The 18,780-nt window shown below is 41.2% G+C and overlaps 1 protein-coding gene across 6 annotated transcripts in view; it reads left to right on the top strand.

Annotated features, from left to right (window-relative positions):
• The window catches only part of BICC1 (BicC family RNA binding protein 1), a 342,816-nt gene that overhangs the window by 171,743 nt on the left and 152,293 nt on the right, over positions 1–18,780 (top strand). For all 6 annotated transcript variants that reach the window (XM_077454137.1, XM_077454135.1, XM_077454133.1 and 3 more), the window contains exon 3: positions 12,204–12,273. In XM_077454137.1, the coding sequence (XP_077310263.1) occupies positions 12,204–12,273 (70 nt within the window). The remainder of the gene's footprint in view (positions 1–12,203; positions 12,274–18,780) is intronic.

Below are 18,780 nucleotides of genomic sequence, written 5' to 3'. Positions count from 1 at the left end.
AATTGAGCGGTGTTAGCCACTCATCTGCCTGTGAACGCAAAGCTGAAAGGAGTGCCGGGCCAGTGTGGCTCTTTGCTTCCAGGCACAACAGACGCAGCACGGCATGGCAACGTCTCACCTGGCATGTGGAATAGGTTCTGGGGAGCTTGGGCGGTGCAGTGGAAGAGACGCTAGCAGCGGAAAAGGAGGAGGCAGCTGAGGAGGAGAGGGAGGAGGATGGAGTAGGAGGAGGAGAAGAAGAGTCAGGCCTGCATGCAATCCGTGGCGGTAAAACCAAATCTACACGGGTGCCACGGGTTACATGCTTGACGGCCGTCAGAAGGTTCACCCAGTGGGCAGTAAAACTGATATACCTTCCCTGCCCGTGTTTGCTAGACCACGTGTCTGTGGTCAGATGTATCTTGGCACCGACACTGTGTGCCAGAGATACATTCACTTGCCGCTGAACATGGCCATATAGCTCTGGGATGCCCTTCTCTGAGAAATACTTCCTTCCTGGGACCTTCCATTGTGGTGTTCCAATGGCCACAAATTTGCGAAAGGCCTCCGAGTCCACCAGTTTATATGGCAGTAGTTGGCGGGCTATGAGTTCTGACAAGCCAGCCGCCAACCGTTGGGCAAGAGGGTTATCCGGCGTCATCATTTTTTTACGCTCAAACATTAGGCCCACGGAAGCCTGCCTTTTTGCAGAAAAATGTGAGCTTGGCGTGATGGAAGGTGGAGTGGAGGACAATTGTGAGGAGAGAGGAGAAGGAGAAGTAGAAGACGAGGCTGGACGGTGAGAGCCTGCAGTGTGGCTTTGTGTGTTCCGTTGCTCCCACTGGGCTCGGTGATGGCTGCTCATGTGCCTTCTTAAGGCGGTCGTCCCTAGGTGAGTATTGGGCTTACCGCGACTAACGCGTTGACTGCAAAGATTGCAGATGGCAACGCTATTGTCAGCAGCGGACACGTTAAAAAAAGCCCACACTGCGGAGCCATGTGCCGGTGTCCTGGGAGCGCCAGATGTGACCGTACATGGTCGATGACTCGCTCCTGATACATTTGCAGTCTGCTTTGTCCCTGCTGTGCAATGTAAGTCATTGCTGCTTCTCCTCCCTATCTGCTGGTCCATATCTCCCTCTGAACTCCCCTCCTCTTCCTCTCTTGTGGGCACCCACGTGACATCACTAGACACGTCATCATCAACGTCACCTTCCCCACCGCTATAAGTAGAGTAGGCAGCAACACCGGGGACCAACCTCCTCCTTGGGCTGATCTGGGTACTGGCGTCAGACTGCTGAGTAGCGCTTGTTGCTACCTCCTCTTCCTGATCCAATACCAAGAGTGGCTGCGCATCAGAAATGTCCTCTTGATATGGATCGGAAAATAATTCCAGTGACTCAAGCGGAAGGTATGTGGTGGTGGTGGTGGTGGTCGTGTTGTTGGTGGTAGTGTCTTTGGGGGTGCACATAGCAGAGAGTGAAGAAGAGGGTGCAGATCGAGAGGATGAGGAGGGTGCAGAAGAGTAAGGCTGAGCGAGCCACTCAACCAAGTCTGGTGCATCCTTTAAAGTAATTGAACGCACCTTCTGCAACTTCCCACTTTGGCTCAAGCCTGTTGCTCCTGCCCTACCCCTACCACCCCTGCGGAAGGGCCTGCCTCTTCCTCTGCATGTCATTTTTTAAATGACCCTGTGACAAAACTCTTAGTCCCTATACCGCTGAAGGACTGCTGCAGTATAGGTGAGCGGTCAGCAGTGGTGCACGTCAACCCTATCTATTGTGGACCTATAGCGGTCCTTACAGAACAGCAGACTGTACCGCACTCAAGCCTATGTACCGTAGCACCCTATACCAAGTTACCAGTCCTTATAAGAACTTTTGTGGACCAAGCAGGTTGTGTATTAGTGTTTAGCAGACTGTACGTCAGTCCCTATACCGCTGAAGGACTGCTGCAGTATAGGGCAGCGGTCAGCAGTGGTGCACGTCAACCCTATCTATTGTGGACCGATAGCGGTCCTTACAGAACAGCAGACTGTACCGCACTCAAGCCTATGTACCGTAGCACCCTATACCAAGTTACCAGTCCTTATAAGAACTTTTGTGGACCAAGCAGGTTGTGTATTAGTGTTTAGCAGACTGTACGTCAGTCCCTATACCGCTGAAGGACTGCTGCAGTATAGGGCAGCGGTCAGCAGTGGTGCACGTCAACCCTATCTATTGTGGACCGATAGCGGTCCTTACAGAACAGCAGACTGTACCGCACTCAAGCCTATGTACCGTAGCACCCTATACCAAGTTACCAGTCCTTATAAGAACTTTTGTGGAACAAGCAGGTTGTGTGTTAGTGATTAGCAGACTGTACGTCAGTCCCTATACCAATGAAGGACTGCTGCAGTATAGGGCAGCGGTCAGCAGTAGTGCACGGCAACCCTATGTATTGTGGACCGATAGCGGTCCTTACAGAACAGCAGACTGTACTGCACTCAGGCCTATGTACCGTAGCACCCTATACCAAGTTACCAGTCCTTATAAGAACTTTTGTGGACCAAGCAGGTTGTGTGTTAGTGTTTAGCAGACTGTGCGTCAGTCCCTATACCGCTGAAGGACTGCTGCAGTATAGGGCAGCGGTCAGCAGTAGTGCACGGCAACCCTATGTATTGTGGACCGATAGCGGTCCTTACAGAACAGCAGACTGTAACGCACTCAGGCCTATGTACCGTAGCACCCTATACCAAGTTACCAGTCCTTATAAGAACTTTTGTGGACCAAGCAGGTTGTGTGTTAGTGATTAGCAGACTGTACGTCAGTCCCTATACCAATGAAGGACTGCTGCAGTATAGGGCAGCGGTCAGCAGTAGTGCACGGCAACCCTATGTATTGTGGACCGATAGCGGTCCTTACAGAACAGCAGACTGTAACGCACTCAGGCCTATGTACCGTAGCACCCTATACCAAGTTACCAGTCCTTATAAAAACTTTTGTGGACCAAGCAGGTTGTGTGTTAGTGTTTAGCAGACTGTGCGTCAGTCCCTATACCGCTGAAGGACTGCTGCAGTATAGGGCAGCGGTCAGCAGTGGTGCACGTCAACCCTATCTATTGTGGACCGATAGCGGTCCTTACAGAACAGCAGACTGTACCGCACTCAAGCCTATGTACCGTAGCACCCTATACCAAGTTACCAGTCCTTATAAGAACTTTTGTGGACCAAGCAGGTTGTGTATTAGTGTTTAGCAGACTGTACGTCAGTCCCTATACCGCTGAAGGACTGCTGCAGTATAGGGCAGCGGTCAGCAGTGGTGCACGTCAACCCTATGTATTGTGGACCGATAGCGGTCCTTACAGAACAGCAGACTGTAACGCACTCAGGCCTATGTACCGTAGCACCCTATACCAAGTTACCAGTCCTTATAAGAACTTTTGTGGACCAAGCAGGTTGTGTGTTAGTGATTAGCAGACTGTACGTCAGTCCCTATACCAATGAAGGACTGCTGCAGTATAGGGCAGCGGTCAGCAGTAGTGCACGGCAACCCTATGTATTGTGGACCGATAGCGGTCCTTACAGAACAGCAGACTGTACTGCACTCAGGCCTATGTACCGTAGCACCCTATACCAAGTTACCAGTCCTTATAAAAACTTTTGTGGACCAAGCAGGTTGTGTGTTAGTGTTTAGCAGACTGTGCGTCAGTCCCTATACCGCTGAAGGACTGCTGCAGTATAGGGCAGCGGTCAGCAGTAGTGCACGGCAACCCTATGTATTGTGGACCGATAGCGGTCCTTACAGAACAGCAGACTGTAACGCACTCAGGCCTATGTACCGTAGCACCCTATACCAAGTTACCAGTCCTTATAAGAACTTTTGTGGACCAAGCAGGTTGTGTGTTAGTGATTAGCAGACTGTACGTCAGTCCCTATACCAATGAAGGACTGCTGCAGTATAGGGCAGCGGTCAGCAGTAGTGCACGGCAACCCTATGTATTGTGGACCGATAGCGGTCCTTACAGAACAGCAGACTGTACCGCACCCAAGCCTATGTACCGTAGCACCCTAGACAGACCAAGTTACCAGTCCTGATAAAGAGCTTTGTGGAACAAGTGAGTTGTGAATGATTAGCAGACTGCAGCAGAAGGGCAGCAGTCAAGTATAATATTCTTTCTATATTTGGAAGAAAGAATATTATACGTGTACAAGCCTATTACCGTACCACTGATACCAGTCCTGAAAAGAACCTTTGTGGAACTAATAGTAACAGCAAGTCTTTAAAATTATCCTCACTGCCTGACACACTGCTTCCTGCCTGTCCCTATACAAATTGGCAAAAAAGAGTAGGCTGGAACGATTAGCTGGAACAGCTCTTTTGTGGACCTGATAGTAACAGCTAATGATGATGATGATGATGATGATGAAGAAAGACTAATCTGGCTGAGCTGTCCCTAAAATAGCAGCATACAGCGCTCTGTCCCTTTATCTAAACTGACAAAAGAAACTCAGGCTGCTGACCTAACACCTATACCAGTCCTGAAAAGAACTTTTGTGTACCAAATAGCTAGCGTTTTCTCTGTCCCTACTCCACACAGGATCCTTTCCCTACAGTGACAGAAGAAAGAATGTAAAATGGCCACCGGATCGGGTGTATTTATAGGTTAGGGGGAATGTCCAAGTGTCCATGAGCTGTCATGTCTCAATTGGTTGTCCTGTAACACATGATAAACGTGTCACGAAAGGTTAAAGTTCTTGTATACATTAAACACGTAAGTCCGCCGGGGCGAACGACGGAAAAAGGCGTTCGAACCCGCGGACGGCGAAAGTCGGAAATTCGCCGCGAAACGACCGCCGGGCGAACCGTTCGGCCATCACTACTCTTCAATATCTGAAAAAAATTCTTCCTCACTCTAAAAAGGGATCAGCATTATTTTTTATTTTTTGTGAGCACAAATTTAGGTACATATCAAAGTTTAGTAATCTCTGGGTGGGTTGATACAGGAAGCACTGGCATGCATTGTTTCACACAAACGTGTAAAAGGAACGTGTGTGATACCAGATGATTGATAGAAATGTGTAGGATTTTTTTTTTTTTTTTTTATCCATTCTCATTTTGTTTCAGGACTAATGTTGCCTGCCATGTCCAGTCGTAGGAAGCACCCTCCCTTACTTTATATTGACTCATCTGCAGATTATAACCTGGATCAGCTCCATGGTGCATGCATTTCCAGCTGGGTACTAGAACATCTTGCCTATTACAGCTGCTGGTCAATGGTCCTAGTTTAAATGACGGGGGGGGGGTGCACCTGTGATAAGTATCTTGGTGGCCGGCTGAGTAACCTTTAGGCTTTGTGTACACTGCTGCTGGTAAACGGACGTTTAGGAACAGTTGGGCATTTTTTTCAGCTACCCCTGAACTCTCCTCTGTTATCTTATCAGTACATCTACACAGGGTCGTTTATAGTTGTTTCCAAGCAGTTGAGTTTAGAAGTATTTTTTGTAAAGAAAAAAAAAGGCATTCAGGATGGATGTTCAGAGGCATTTAACATGCCAAATGCCTGTAACAGCTTGCAAATGCAGTAACTCGCGTTTAGCTGCATTTCGTTTAGAGGCGTTTTAATGGAGAAACATTTTTGAGTGTTTTCAGTGTAAAAAAAAAAAAAGCTTCTAAACCTAAACGCAGCACAAACAGATGCTTTTAAAAGTCTGTTACTGTGTCAAGTTAAATCGTTCAGGAGAGGTTTTAAATTGTCCTGTGTACATGAAGCCTAAAATGTTGATTCTTTGTCATTAAATACAATTTTAAGTTATTCTCAAGGCACAGTGTAAGACATTTAATAAGGTTTTACATTTGAGTAGTGTCAAGCCAGTCAACAGATGGCATCTGAATATGGCATCTTGTGTACTCCTTCACTGCTGGATGCCTGAGTTTGGAGAATGATATTAAAAACCCTAATAGAGTGTTAATTATATGAAAATGGTACATGTTGGTTTTAGGAGAGCTGCTTATGTTGAGATATATGGTGGAGGAGTTTAATGTATGGAAAGAGTGGCAGAACAGCTATTGTGTCAGGGTGTGTCTGTAGATCCTTTAACTTGGCAAAATTGCCAACAAGGTGCTGGCTGTTCTATTTAATCAGTTTGACATGTCTGAGAGCATTCAGCATTCATTAACCACTTGCAGACCAGCCGCTGCAGTTTTACTGCAGCAGATTGGTTCGGCTGCACAAAATAACATTATTTTTTGATCTCGCCAGGTTTGGATAGCAGGCGCGTGCATGCCTACCGCAAGCTCCATGAGTCCGTCTGGACCCCCATGGACTCTATTATAGAAAGTAAAAAATTCGTTTTTTTTTTCAAAATTGTTGCTCTTTTTTTGTTTATAGCGCAAAAAAATAAAAACAGCAGAGGTGATCAAATACCACCAAAAGAAAGCTCTATTTGTGGAGAAATAAGGACATAAATTTTGTTTGGGAGCCACGTCGCACAACCGTGCAATTGTCAGTTAAAGTGACGCAGTGCTGAATCGCTAAAAGTGCTCTGGTCTTTGGCCAGCCAAATACTCCAATGGTTAAAGTGGAAGTAAACTCCCCTATCGTTTTCAGCCAAGGAAGCTGCCATCTTTGCCTCTGTTTAATCTTCAACTGCTATGGTGCTGCACATGTGATTCATTATGACATCAGCCATTGGATGGTTTGATTGGCTGAGAGCACAGCCAATGTGTAGTTAGCATTCCCGGCATGCCTTTTTTTTTTTTTTTTTTTTTTTTTTAACTGTTTAACTCGATGGGTTTACTTCCACTTTAATAGATGCATTTGACCTCATTCTAGCCTGCTTTTGACCTCCAATTTTGTTTTTACATTCCCATAGACTTGAAGCAAACAGAATCAATCAACCAGCCTTAATGCTATCGTGCTGCATTCACAGTAACTAAAGCTCCTATTTTTTTTTTACACTACTAAGCTAAAATACCCTGTGCTGAAAGCACATAGTTGGACCAAGCTTTCCATTGGTTCAACGCCCCTTGAGCACGGTTCTGATTAACAGTATGGCTTTCTGAGCAAAGCTGTTTGAGCAATGTTCAGAGGACATGCGGGCCCACTGGAGACCCTGACCGCTGCTTTGGGCTACAGAGCCGTAGAACTATCCTGTGTTCTTTTGAGCACAAGGTATTTTTATCCATACTGCAGCCATTGGTAGTTTAAAAATAAGTAAAACAGCCCAAGGTGTGTGTGTATATGTATATATATGTATATGTATATGTATATGTATATATATATATATATATATATATATATATATATATATATATATATATATATATATATATATATATATATATATATATGTGTATATATATATATAATTATACATACACACACAGTCGGGCTGCATTATAGCAATGAATAATAATGGTTTAATTGAGTTTTAAAATGTTTGGCTCCAGTGTACAATTTATCTAAAGCTTTAGATTGTCTCCACTAGGGCTTCTAAGTGTTTAATCTGTTTATCCCCTTTCATTTACAGCTTTTATGTCCGTAAAATAAGTTGGGGTTTCTCACTTTGTATTAGGATTTGCTTTTAAGCTTTGGTTTGGCAGGGAACTCGGCCATGAGCTGGGATTACTTTGAGGAAATGCATATCAATTGTAGAATTCTGCAACTGTTGTAGCTAAGTTTATAAATGGCCATATACTGTAGTTCAGACTGGCTGTTTCATTTTAATTTGAAATCTCCTTGGTACTTATCAGATTCAGGGCTGCCATGGAAATTGAATGCAGTTAGTGATGCAGGAAGCGGCAAGGAGCTTAAAAAGCACAGCCCTTTGGAGTGTAATACTACCTTCTACAAACCATAGGAGGTGCTCTTTGAATTTGGATAAAGTTAATTACATATAAGTCTAATGCAAATTGAATGATTTTTCTTAATGCAAAGGCAGTGTACCCACAACATCCCCATGCAACCTCAAGAACTGACTTCATACCATTTTGAGTGAAAAACGCTAAAATTGCTATAGAAATTCCCATTTTAAATCTTTAGTGATGTTCACATAACCATAAACTTCCAAGTCCCTCTCCAAGCATAGGCAGAGACTATCATCCAGCCTGACATAATGCCTGGAAAGTGAAATGGTTCAGAGCCCCTGTGCATGTGTTTGATGTGCCCAGTCACTGCATTTGAGAAGCAACTGGTGCCAAGGTGATTATAGATTTGCACAGTGTTGTTAACCTGAAACCATACATTAGTTAAAAGGGACTGGTAATTTTTTTAGTATATTTAAGAAAATGGCACATGAGCAGATTAAGATTTTTGGTTTTAGATGAAACTATTCACAGAAGAATTGAACGACTTTAAGAAGAACTGTTGCATGTTCATGAATAGGTTAATCATTATTTGGAGCCTGAAGATTGGCAGTGACACTTATAGTTTCATTTTTTGCAATGATTAACATGCATGTATTTTTTATTTTTTTTTAGAATGCCAACATTCATAATTCTCTGCACTGAAGCACGGCCCATTGCCCTTACATATGTACACATTGACTAGATTGGATTCACACCTATGCGTATATGTTAACCAGTCTTGTAGTGCATATGTGGTTTGGGGAACATTTCATTCATTTTCAATGTACCTTCAATGCATGTCTGCATAGTAAACGATGTACCTAACCTATCAAAGATAGATGTGAATTCACATGTGTTGTGAAGCAGTGCTTTGGCAAGAAATTGGTCAAATACCTTTTTCTTGATGACTTGAGCCTCAATAGGAAAAGGAAAGGGAAGCTACCAAGCATCCGTGTGAATGGAACCTGAGACCAGTATTGAAAAACGATTAACCTACCATTGTGTTTTTGGACTCTGTACTCCTCAGATTTGTAGTGATCTTGTTTCCTCCTAATTTCAATGTAAATCACTGGTGTGTATATTGAACTGGGGAAATGCAGAGATCCAATCTTTATATGCAGGTTTGGTAATCCCTTTCCTTTGCTGTGACATCTCTAACACGAAGTCTTTTGATGTCAGCACTGCCTGGTGCGTGTGTTTGTTTGTTTTCTTTTTTTTTTTTTTTTTTTTTTTATATCAAAAGGCTCTTATTGGGCACAAAAATGAGAGGGTTGATAAAAAAAAAAAAAAGCCCACATCATAACCTGCACATTTCTCCTACCCCTCTGAATATATCTCAAGAGTATATCTACCATATATGCATCCTTTGGTACCAGCACGATCTAAGGTCCACCCATTCACTTGTTGAGACATCAGTGTAGGGTGGCAAAAAGCAGAGTTTTAAACACGGGACAACCACCCCCCTTTGCATAATGACACAGGATGGGGTAAACTTTACCTCCTCCAGTACGGCACAGGTTTATTCAACTATCCAACAGGAGACCGTTTTTAGGAGGGGCTGCTAGAGAATTCCCTCCCATCTCACAGCTAATCCATATACATCCCATAATAGGTTGCTCCCAAGGCAGACGGAAGCAATCGAACAATGGGATGCAGCCACCCCTTAAACGATCTAGTAAAAAGTCTACAACAGTTTGAGACCAAGCTTATAAAATATTCCAGCAGTTGGAAAGTTATAATTAATCTTCATCTATTCCTTGATGGATAGTGTACAGAAATATTACTGTCCCAAGTGAAAGAGCCCCTTCATTCTTTCAATACAAACCACGTATTTAAGACCCAGGATAACAGGGGTAACATGAAATGCTGTGTGGTTGTACTGGGTTTCTTGGTCACCCTGCGTCCCGAATACACAGGGTGCCTTACACACAGGAGAGGCCGAGGGAGCTGGACAAGGCATTTCCAGAGCTGTCTAAGGTAAGCTGGGTTCCAAAAGCCCCCCCCGCCCAAAGTGACTCCCGTCACACTCCTTTTACACATTTGTGTGAGACATTCCTCAACAGTGCTTCATTACATCAGTCCACCCATATATACCTAAACATTGATATTTACACTCTTTGAAAAGAAGCAATGCTGTTTATTTTCAGGTTCGGGTAATGACCATAATAACCGATATCCTCTTAATCCTGAAAAGCCTTATCAGTCAGATTTTTTGTTACGTTTGTTCCCAGGAAATAAGCATGGCCCAGCAATGGGGGTTATTTACTAAGTGCAAATCCACTTTGCACTGTAAGTGCACTTGAAAGTGAAGTCGCTGTAGATCTGAGGGGGACATGCAAGGAAAATAAACAGCATTTTTGCTTGCACATGATTGGATGATAAAATCAGCAGAGCTTCCCCTCAAATCTACTGCAGTCTACAGCGGCTGCACTTACAAGTGTACTTGTAGTGCAGAGTGAATTTACCTTTGGTAAATCAACCCCAATGTCTCTTGAAGACATAACTGAACCGTTTCACTGTATTTTATTGGGAACCCATACATCATTCTTTTTATCTGCAGTTTTGGCAATCCTTTTTGCTGTGATTTCTCTGCTTGGCTATTGCTTTTTGAGAGCAATGCGCCAAGGCATTGTAATCCAAAGACAAGTAGTTAATGTAGAATTGAAGGCAATTTTTTCCCTTTTTGGCTAGAGTAAGGGGGGGGGGGGGGGGTTATATTCCCTGTGTTTCTTGTGGTCATCTGTGTCAATTGGAAAGATTTGACTTCACTTCCTGTTCCATAACCACAACACGAAGCAAAAGCAAATCCCTCCAAAGTGAGAGAAATCCTTGGTAGTTACCAGGGTCACCAGAACTAGCATCTCCTGTGGAAGATTCTGCTCTTTTCCTCTTCTGGTGGCAACCCAAAATTTGGGGTTTACTTTAAGTTTCACTAGGACAAATAGAGGGGCATTCTCTCTAATTGTGACCAGACTGCAAAAAAAAATATAAAAAAACTTGGTGCTCTAATCACTCTCCACTCTATCTAACACTAAAAAAGCATTTTACGTTTAGATTTATTTTTTCCTAAATCCATTCTTCATTTTTTTGATAACTTTTTTTTTTTTTTCCATTCTGGCCACCTAGTTTGGTATATTGCTTAATATTACCTGTGATTAGTCTTTCACAATATGCATGTATGCTGCTTTGATCTCTTGCAAAATCCATTAGTATTTAATATCTGCCTATAAGAGCAGACTGATAGTCTCATAGTGTTGGGTTAAAGGATTGCAGAGCTATCGTTAGTTTTCACTCAGCACTATTTTCAGATGTTAAAATGTATGCTATGAACAGTATGTCATCAAATTATTTGAGGTTTTTTTCCTTATCAAATATTAAATTGCTTGGCACATCCAAGCTGCATTGAAGGATGTGGAGCGATGTCTCGAGTCTTATCAGTGATTCTTGGTACCACCTAGTTGAGATGTACTCGGTGCCACATTTCTACATCTACAGTGCCTGAAGAATGGAGAAGCTAAATATGTTTTTATCTTTTTTCAGCGTTTGCGTAATTGTATAATTCACATTTTTTCCCAGCACTGTGTGAGACAGCCGTCAATTGGCATTTTAATATTAATAATGCTTGCATTACCAGTGTGCATATATTATATTTATTTTTCTCTAACTGCCGATCACCATAGACAGACAATATGAAGACCATAGAAATTTAATTTTGGAATAGAAATTGAATTTTTCTTAACAAAAATACGGTAAAAGTTCCAGATTAGATGGAAATGGAATACATAACATACATAAATGCATAATGGGGTCCTACCTCCTACTATACCATGGTAAACCATTTGATTCCTGTCTACTGTTCCTGTGCATTGGTCCCACTGAGCTAGGTGATTTAAAGTAAATGATCATAAAGAATGATACCTTAGCCATTTTAGTCTAAAATTTAGCTCTTCAGAACATGTTGAATATGATATCATATGTCACATGTATTTTAGTTATACACAGGCATTACTTTTGTTATGTGTATGCACACACACGCCCGTGCACACAGTTTCTTTTAGCCCTATTTTGTATAAAATGAATACGATCCAATAATTCCAACTTGCATCTCTGTGAATACTTGAGTTTTATTCTGTTAAGGATTTATAATGGGCTGAAATGGTAAAAAATGTATTCTGCATGGTGGAAATTTCTAATATTTATGTGCTAAAATAGTCAGCTTTCTGATTTACTAGGGAACCAAAATTGGTATCTGATCAAAGCTGTCTGCCTAATCAGATGTTTTAAGGCGGTTTCTTAACCAGACTCTGAACTCTAGCTATAATGGTGAGAATTCTGTCTTAATCCAAAAGGGAACTATTAAATTACTAAAGATGCATTCATTTTCATTTCTTCCTGCAGATTATGGAGGAAACAAATACACAGATTGCCTGGCCATCTAAACTGAAGATAGGAGCGAAGTCAAAGAAGGGTAATTCTTTACTCTTTATTTTTTTATATTTTTTCCGGTTTGCCATCTTAAACTAAAAGTGCACCTTGGTGACCTAAATAAGTTAACTAGCTGGTTGTCAAAATATTTAGAATTTCTACTGTGATTAAAGTGCCAATGTCTAGAGCTGCCTAAATTAGTTGGCACTAGAGCTGCAGAGCCCCCATAAGCCCAAGAGTGAATCTTGTATGTGCCTGTATGGCATTGTTTAGGGCTAATGCCTTTGAGTGTGACCAGACCGGTGTGGCCTGAAAATGGGCAAGTATGTACATCTTTCTTATGCATGTTAGTCAGCACAGGGGTTTGGGGCAGTTTTAAGTCTAGTTGGGGTTTGCCTGGAGTTACACTTTAAAGATTTGTTGAGGCTTAAATTATATTTTAGAGAGTGGGTTTATATTCACCAAAAAACCCCCAAAAAACTGCTATTTGTTGAATAAAACAACCTAGGTTTAGGTCCCTGGTAGTGTGAGAAGTCCAAGGTTCTGGATCGGGGCCAAAAAATATTTATTACCTCTGATACCTGTATATTTATAACTTTTATATTCATTCAGTATATAATCTTTGTTTTGCATGTGTATAATTCACACCATTTCAGATTTCATCTGTTCATATGACTTATGAAATGGCCTATTGTTCCAGAAGTTTTTGAATAAGGAAAAAAAAAACTTTAGTTGGAGACTTTTCCAATCGATGCTAATGTACATCTGTCATGAGAAAATGTCACTGTCATTCCTGGCTGCCTTATGAAAATGCTAGTTGGCTGGCTTTGTCCAGCAATATTAGTTGAGTCAGACCCGGAACAAGAATGTAGCTAATGATAGCTGGAGAAAGGTCAGAATTCTTCAGCTATAGAAGTGCTCCAAGTAAGTAACTCAGGATGTATTAAACACAGATTATCAGCATGACAGCTAACATTTTTAAAAAGGGGTTTCAGCAGTGCAGCCAACAATTTTTATTTATTCCCCCCCCCCCCCCTATGTTCTGGAAAACCTTGTTCAACGTTAATGTGCATTTCTAACATTTTGAGCCTACTATAGCTCAGCTGTTAATCCCTATGCTCTTCGACGTTCACAGTTTGTGATCAGATCCATTGCGTTGCTTGTGATTTTCAACATGTGCATGGGTGGCCTTTTATTTTCCCAGTTCAGCAGCTATGCCATTTTTCTGCTTCCAACGGTCCTGGCTGAAATGTTAAATTATCAATATATATATATATTTTCCATTCAGAGAAACCTTTTCTTTACTTTTTAGATCCAATTCATGTGAAATTATGACCCATGCTGTTCTGTGTCCCCCCATAAAAGCTTCTGATCATGAGTTGAGGCAGCTTAGGTATATTAACCACCTTATATTGTCTCTAAAACATTCGTACTAGTTATAGCTGTTTACAATGCTTTGGTATCATTAAAAAATAGTTTTTAATGTGTTAGTAGTTTGCATGGTGTGCAATGACACCCCAGCGGGAAAGATAGCCACCAGTGCCAGGGTGGGCTGACTTACTGACACAAAGCCAGCTGCTCGGTATCATCCATTTTAAGGATTCTTTAACTACATGGCAAGATGCAGGAAAAACATGCTAACCTGTTTCGGCTGAAGCCGTACTCATAGAATGCCTGTAGAAACATTAAACACCCACTAAAATTAAAATCCTCTACCTCCAGACAAATTAGAAGAACAGATGAGTATAATTAAACCTAAATAAGTAGCACAATCTACTCTGTGAATAGCAGAGCAATAAGAAATGACAAATAGAGACCAACCGTAATTTGAAAATATTGTATAAAAATAATAGTGGCACAGCCAATGTGGGACTATACAAACATATACCGTCAAAACATATAAACAAATATCAGCCAGCACAGCAGTGATTCAAATAGCAAAAGTGCAGCGCTAGAAAGAAAAAATGTAGAACTATTATAAATATAGGGTACTAAACACAAATGTCCATAGGTGACGTATGGGGGCCACAGAGGTACTAATGTGAAGAGGAAACCACATATGTTCCAGTGGGATAAGCTACAGTCCATTTAGATCATAAAGGCATAACAAAAATATTTCAAATATAGTGATAGAATATCCACCACCTTTATCACCAATCACTTACCGGATCGATTTAACTTGAATAGGTGTACACCTAATGAGTCAAAGGGTATATGGAGTGAGATGAGGTGTTTAAGGGTAGTGGATATCAGCAGGTAGGATATTAAAGGGCAGACAGCCCAACCATTTGGATATAAAGAGGAGCAGGATGGCACATAGCGTAATAACGTATGGAATGGCTAAAAGTTTAATAAGCAAATAAGAGAAGTGCACTAACATTTCCAAGGTAAGATAGCGCTTGTGAAAAGACAGTAACAGTGGAATCTACATAGCAGCCTGAAGCGTTTCGCCTTAACAGGCATCTTCTGGGGTGTTGATCCACTGTAGTTAAAAGAAATAAAACAAAAAAAATATATAGTATAGTAAATAATATCCACAAGTATGTTCCCCTAATAACATTAAAGATGGCAGGAGTCTAAATATTAGATACAAAAAGCAGGTGTTTATTAAATAAAACCGTAAGGCAACCAAAAAACATGGCGCCATACATAGCAGGGAGGTGAATTCGCAGCTAGCAGTAATCACCCCCTCTGCCAGAATGATTAAATGCTGGCACATATATGTTGCTACTTCTTGTAGAGAATTAAAAGCAATATAATATAAGGGGGGTAAAATTTTTGTAATATATAGGATAATAAAATGGCAATCTCAGCATAAAAATAACTAAGATTAATCTCCGTGCTGGTGTTCATTCATGTTGGGGTCCATAATATCAAACGCAATTATTTTTATTAATTATTCCGGCAGGGGGAGTGATTCCCCCCCCCCCCCCCCGTGCGGTTTCACGTCCCCACTATGTACGGCACCATGTTTTTGCTTGCCTTATGGTTTTATATAAACACCTGCTTTTGGTTTGGTATCTAATATTTATACTCCTGCTACCTTTAATGATATTAGGGGAATATACTTGTGGATATTATTTACTATAACCTTCATGTAAGACGACACCGCTTTATCGCAAACCTTTCAGGTTTCTTCCACACGGCACAATTTTGTTGGTTATTTTAAGCTTTTTCCCATGATTTGTGTCCCTTTCGGTTTACCGAAACGAGGTTTGAAACGCACGTGGCGGCGTCATCTTGGCCGAAACCGGAAGCGAGTTTAGAATTGTGCAGATTGAGATACAGAGCTGCTGGTCATTAAGAGGGTATGTGTAACTACTGTGTGTGTGTGTGTGTGTGTGTGTATATATAGTGTATACAGTGGATTGACACCCCAGATGATGCCTGTTGAGGCGAAATGCATCAGAATGCTATTTTGATTCCACTGTTACTGGACAATAAATCCACCTGGCTTCTTTCTCAAACAATTTTCAGTGTACAGTATAACTTCTCCCGGGTGGTCTAAATATCCTAAAATAAAAAATAACTCCAAATGACCACAATTCGATTCACTAAAATATTTAAACACAATAGTTATTTTTTTGCATTTAATTATTGGTGCCATTGTAATGCTCTCTAGTTCTGATTCTAAGTGGCTCTCTTTTTTGAGCCAGTTGTGTACTGTTTGATGGATTGAGTCACATGGCACATGACTGTATGCTAGTGCTTTTTTTGCGCTTGCTGCAGTAGCAGCATGCGTTTTTAATTTGCACCAATAACAGCCAACTGTGGAGAGACCAGTTTTAGTACCAGTCAGAATTGGAGGAAAATAGACTGGGGGACAACATGCTACCCAAAGTGGGTGCTGGTCTGCTTGAGAATCTGCAGCCTCCTCTCAGGATGGGATTTAAATCTTTATTTTTATTTTTATTTTTTATTTTAGTATTACAATTTTTTTTCTATTACAGTATATTGCCACATGACAATTGGTCCCAAGTTGTTTTGTTATTGCCCTTATATTCAGAGTAGATTGTGCTACTTAATTCGTTTTCATTATACTCACCTGTTCTACTGAATTGTCTGGAGGGGAGAGGATTTCTTTTAGTGAATGTTTAATGTTTGCATCTGTAAAAGAAGCATTACTCATAGAATGTTTGTACAAACTGTCCATTTTTCATCCATCAGTTGACAGATAAGACAGACATCAATGCATCTCTATGGCAAAGGCAATCCATTTACTCTCACTTCCATTAACATCAAACCCCTATTTTTCACCATCAAAGACAGATTGGACTAAAAATGGATGTAAGCAGACGTAGACTTGTTTTTGCATGAAATAATGGCTCTGGGACTCAAGTGGTTAAGGACTCCAGTTGGTGGATGTAAACTGCTGTAAAAACGGATGAAAAACTGATGTAAAATTCATCAATTTTTTCTTTGAAAAAAAGCGTGACTGAACTTATAAAATGTTTTTGTTTTTTATCTTCTTCCTGGGTTGACATTACACCATGTTGGGTGCCAGTCACCTTTTGTCTTTTCCAGATGTTATTTTTGCTTCAGGCCAACAGGGAGAGAGGGTTAGGGCATTGGATACCTCAAGTATGTGTTTCCAGACTCCAATTACGGTATACTCATACAGTCACAGTACAGAAAGCAAACCTGGCCATTGTGTATTGCAGAAATAAGGACCATCAGGCAAACACTGCTGCATGATCTTCAGAGCTCCACAGACAGGCAGTGGGTAGGGAGTAGAAGGATACTCTGAGGGTCAGACTCATTTCCACTTTAGCAGGACTTCTTCCTGCCTCACCTGGCTACTCCCCAAATATTTGCACCACTGATAATAAACCTCCTAGTGGTTGCCCATGGGTAATATATAGCATCTATACCTCAGCATTGCTTCAGCTCCCCCTGTCTGTTGCCGAAGGTGCCAGTGACACCTACTGGCAGCAGCCAGGAACAGTAATAACACTGAATTTTAGAGGAAAACCAAGTGAGATACTACAAATTAGCCTGTGAAAATTGCTACCCAAAGAGCTAAATTTCATAAGTCTCTTGTTTACAGCAGGGTGACTACTAGTACATCAAGTAAATCCATTTACCAATGGCAGCCATTCGTATTCCTTTCTATTTGTTACATTTTCTGGAGTAATTAACAATGAAATGGGATTTGTAGCTATGGGAAACTGCACCATTTGTGTCTAAATCTATTTGTTAATTTTCTCATTTATCTATACCTGCACTGTATATCGATAGTTTCCAGACTAAACCAAGCAATTGGCTTTTTGTGCTGTAGAATTGTTAGATTCCCCTGTGCTTACTAAATCCACCAGAAGATGAAAGGCTTATCTATGCATGTTGGTATTTCATGGAGCCTGGGACAATAAGACTATTAGCTTCCATTCACGTAATTCATAAGCTGAATTTACATATGTTTTATGCTAAATTAAAGCTGCTGCAATTTAGATTTGCTTAATTTAAATGACTTCATGGAAGAACTTCATAAACAAGCAGCTTTACATTTGTTTTAATCTAAGCACCTGGTTTTGTGGTCTTAGAGCAATTTTGTCCTTTACAATGTGAAGATGCTTTTCATAAACTTCAGGAGTTTATTGTACTGTTTCTGCCTATGCTATCTTCTGTGGGACCTTAACAGGAAACCTGTGCTCTTCTAAAATCTCTATTTGAGGACCCCTCTTCTTTCCCCACATACCAGCTTAGGCCTCAGGATGTCCCACTCAGGCACAGAGTACTTCATTATGAAAGGCTGGAGGGAGTATAGTATCTACAGCCACTTTTTTTTTTTTTTTTTTCTCCTTGTCTGTTAAGGATCACAGAAATGTAGTAATTCATGGACATACGAGTGTTCTGCATTGGCAACCAAGTAAAAAAAATAAACGCTCCCCTGTAAAACCCCACCTTTTAACCATCATAATTCAGTTTGCGATAGTTTCTGAAGTAGTTGGGAACTTTTTACACAGGATCTGCTGAGAAAAACAAATTTTTTTTTACAGTTTTTTTTTTTTCTCTCAACATTCTCGGTACTTTGATGTGGTGTGTTTTTTTTTTTTTTTTTTTTTTTTTATAACGATGTCTAATGAAGCTGTTTGAGCTGATCTCTTCACAGCAAGGATCCTGTTTCCTCAGCAATAGTTAGAGGAGGTACGCAATTCCTCATAGACCAAAGATTGCAGGGACCTACCTGGAGTGTGACATTTGGGCACTGGGCTCTGCCTTTAGCGCCTTTAAAACCTTAATGTACTGTTTCTTGGTTGTCATCCACGTTATTGTTCTGTTTTTTTTTTTTTTTCATTATAGCAGTCTCCCTTAGTGGTGCTACCTGCCCTTCTATGGAACACCAGCTTGTTTCCTTGTGCCTTTCCTTGTTAGTGACAATTTCCATTACTGCTCCCCCAAATCTATGCCTGTTCAGGCAAATTTTCACACCCCATTGCATTTCTCAGTGGCTGTTGCCCACTTCTCAGTTGGATTGCTTTACGGTATCACAACTGTCCAGGAATCACTACATTTTTTGTCCCTCAATGGGCGATAAGGATAATAAGATTCT

This window comes from Lithobates pipiens, unplaced genomic scaffold, assembly GCF_037356315.1.
Source record: "Lithobates pipiens isolate NorthernLeopardFrog02 unplaced genomic scaffold, aLitPip1_a1.2 Scaffold_25, whole genome shotgun sequence".
Taxonomy (NCBI): Eukaryota; Metazoa; Chordata; class Amphibia; order Anura; family Ranidae; genus Lithobates; species Lithobates pipiens.
Note: the sequence above shows the minus strand (reverse complement) of the source record. Positions and strands in the feature narration are given on the sequence as shown.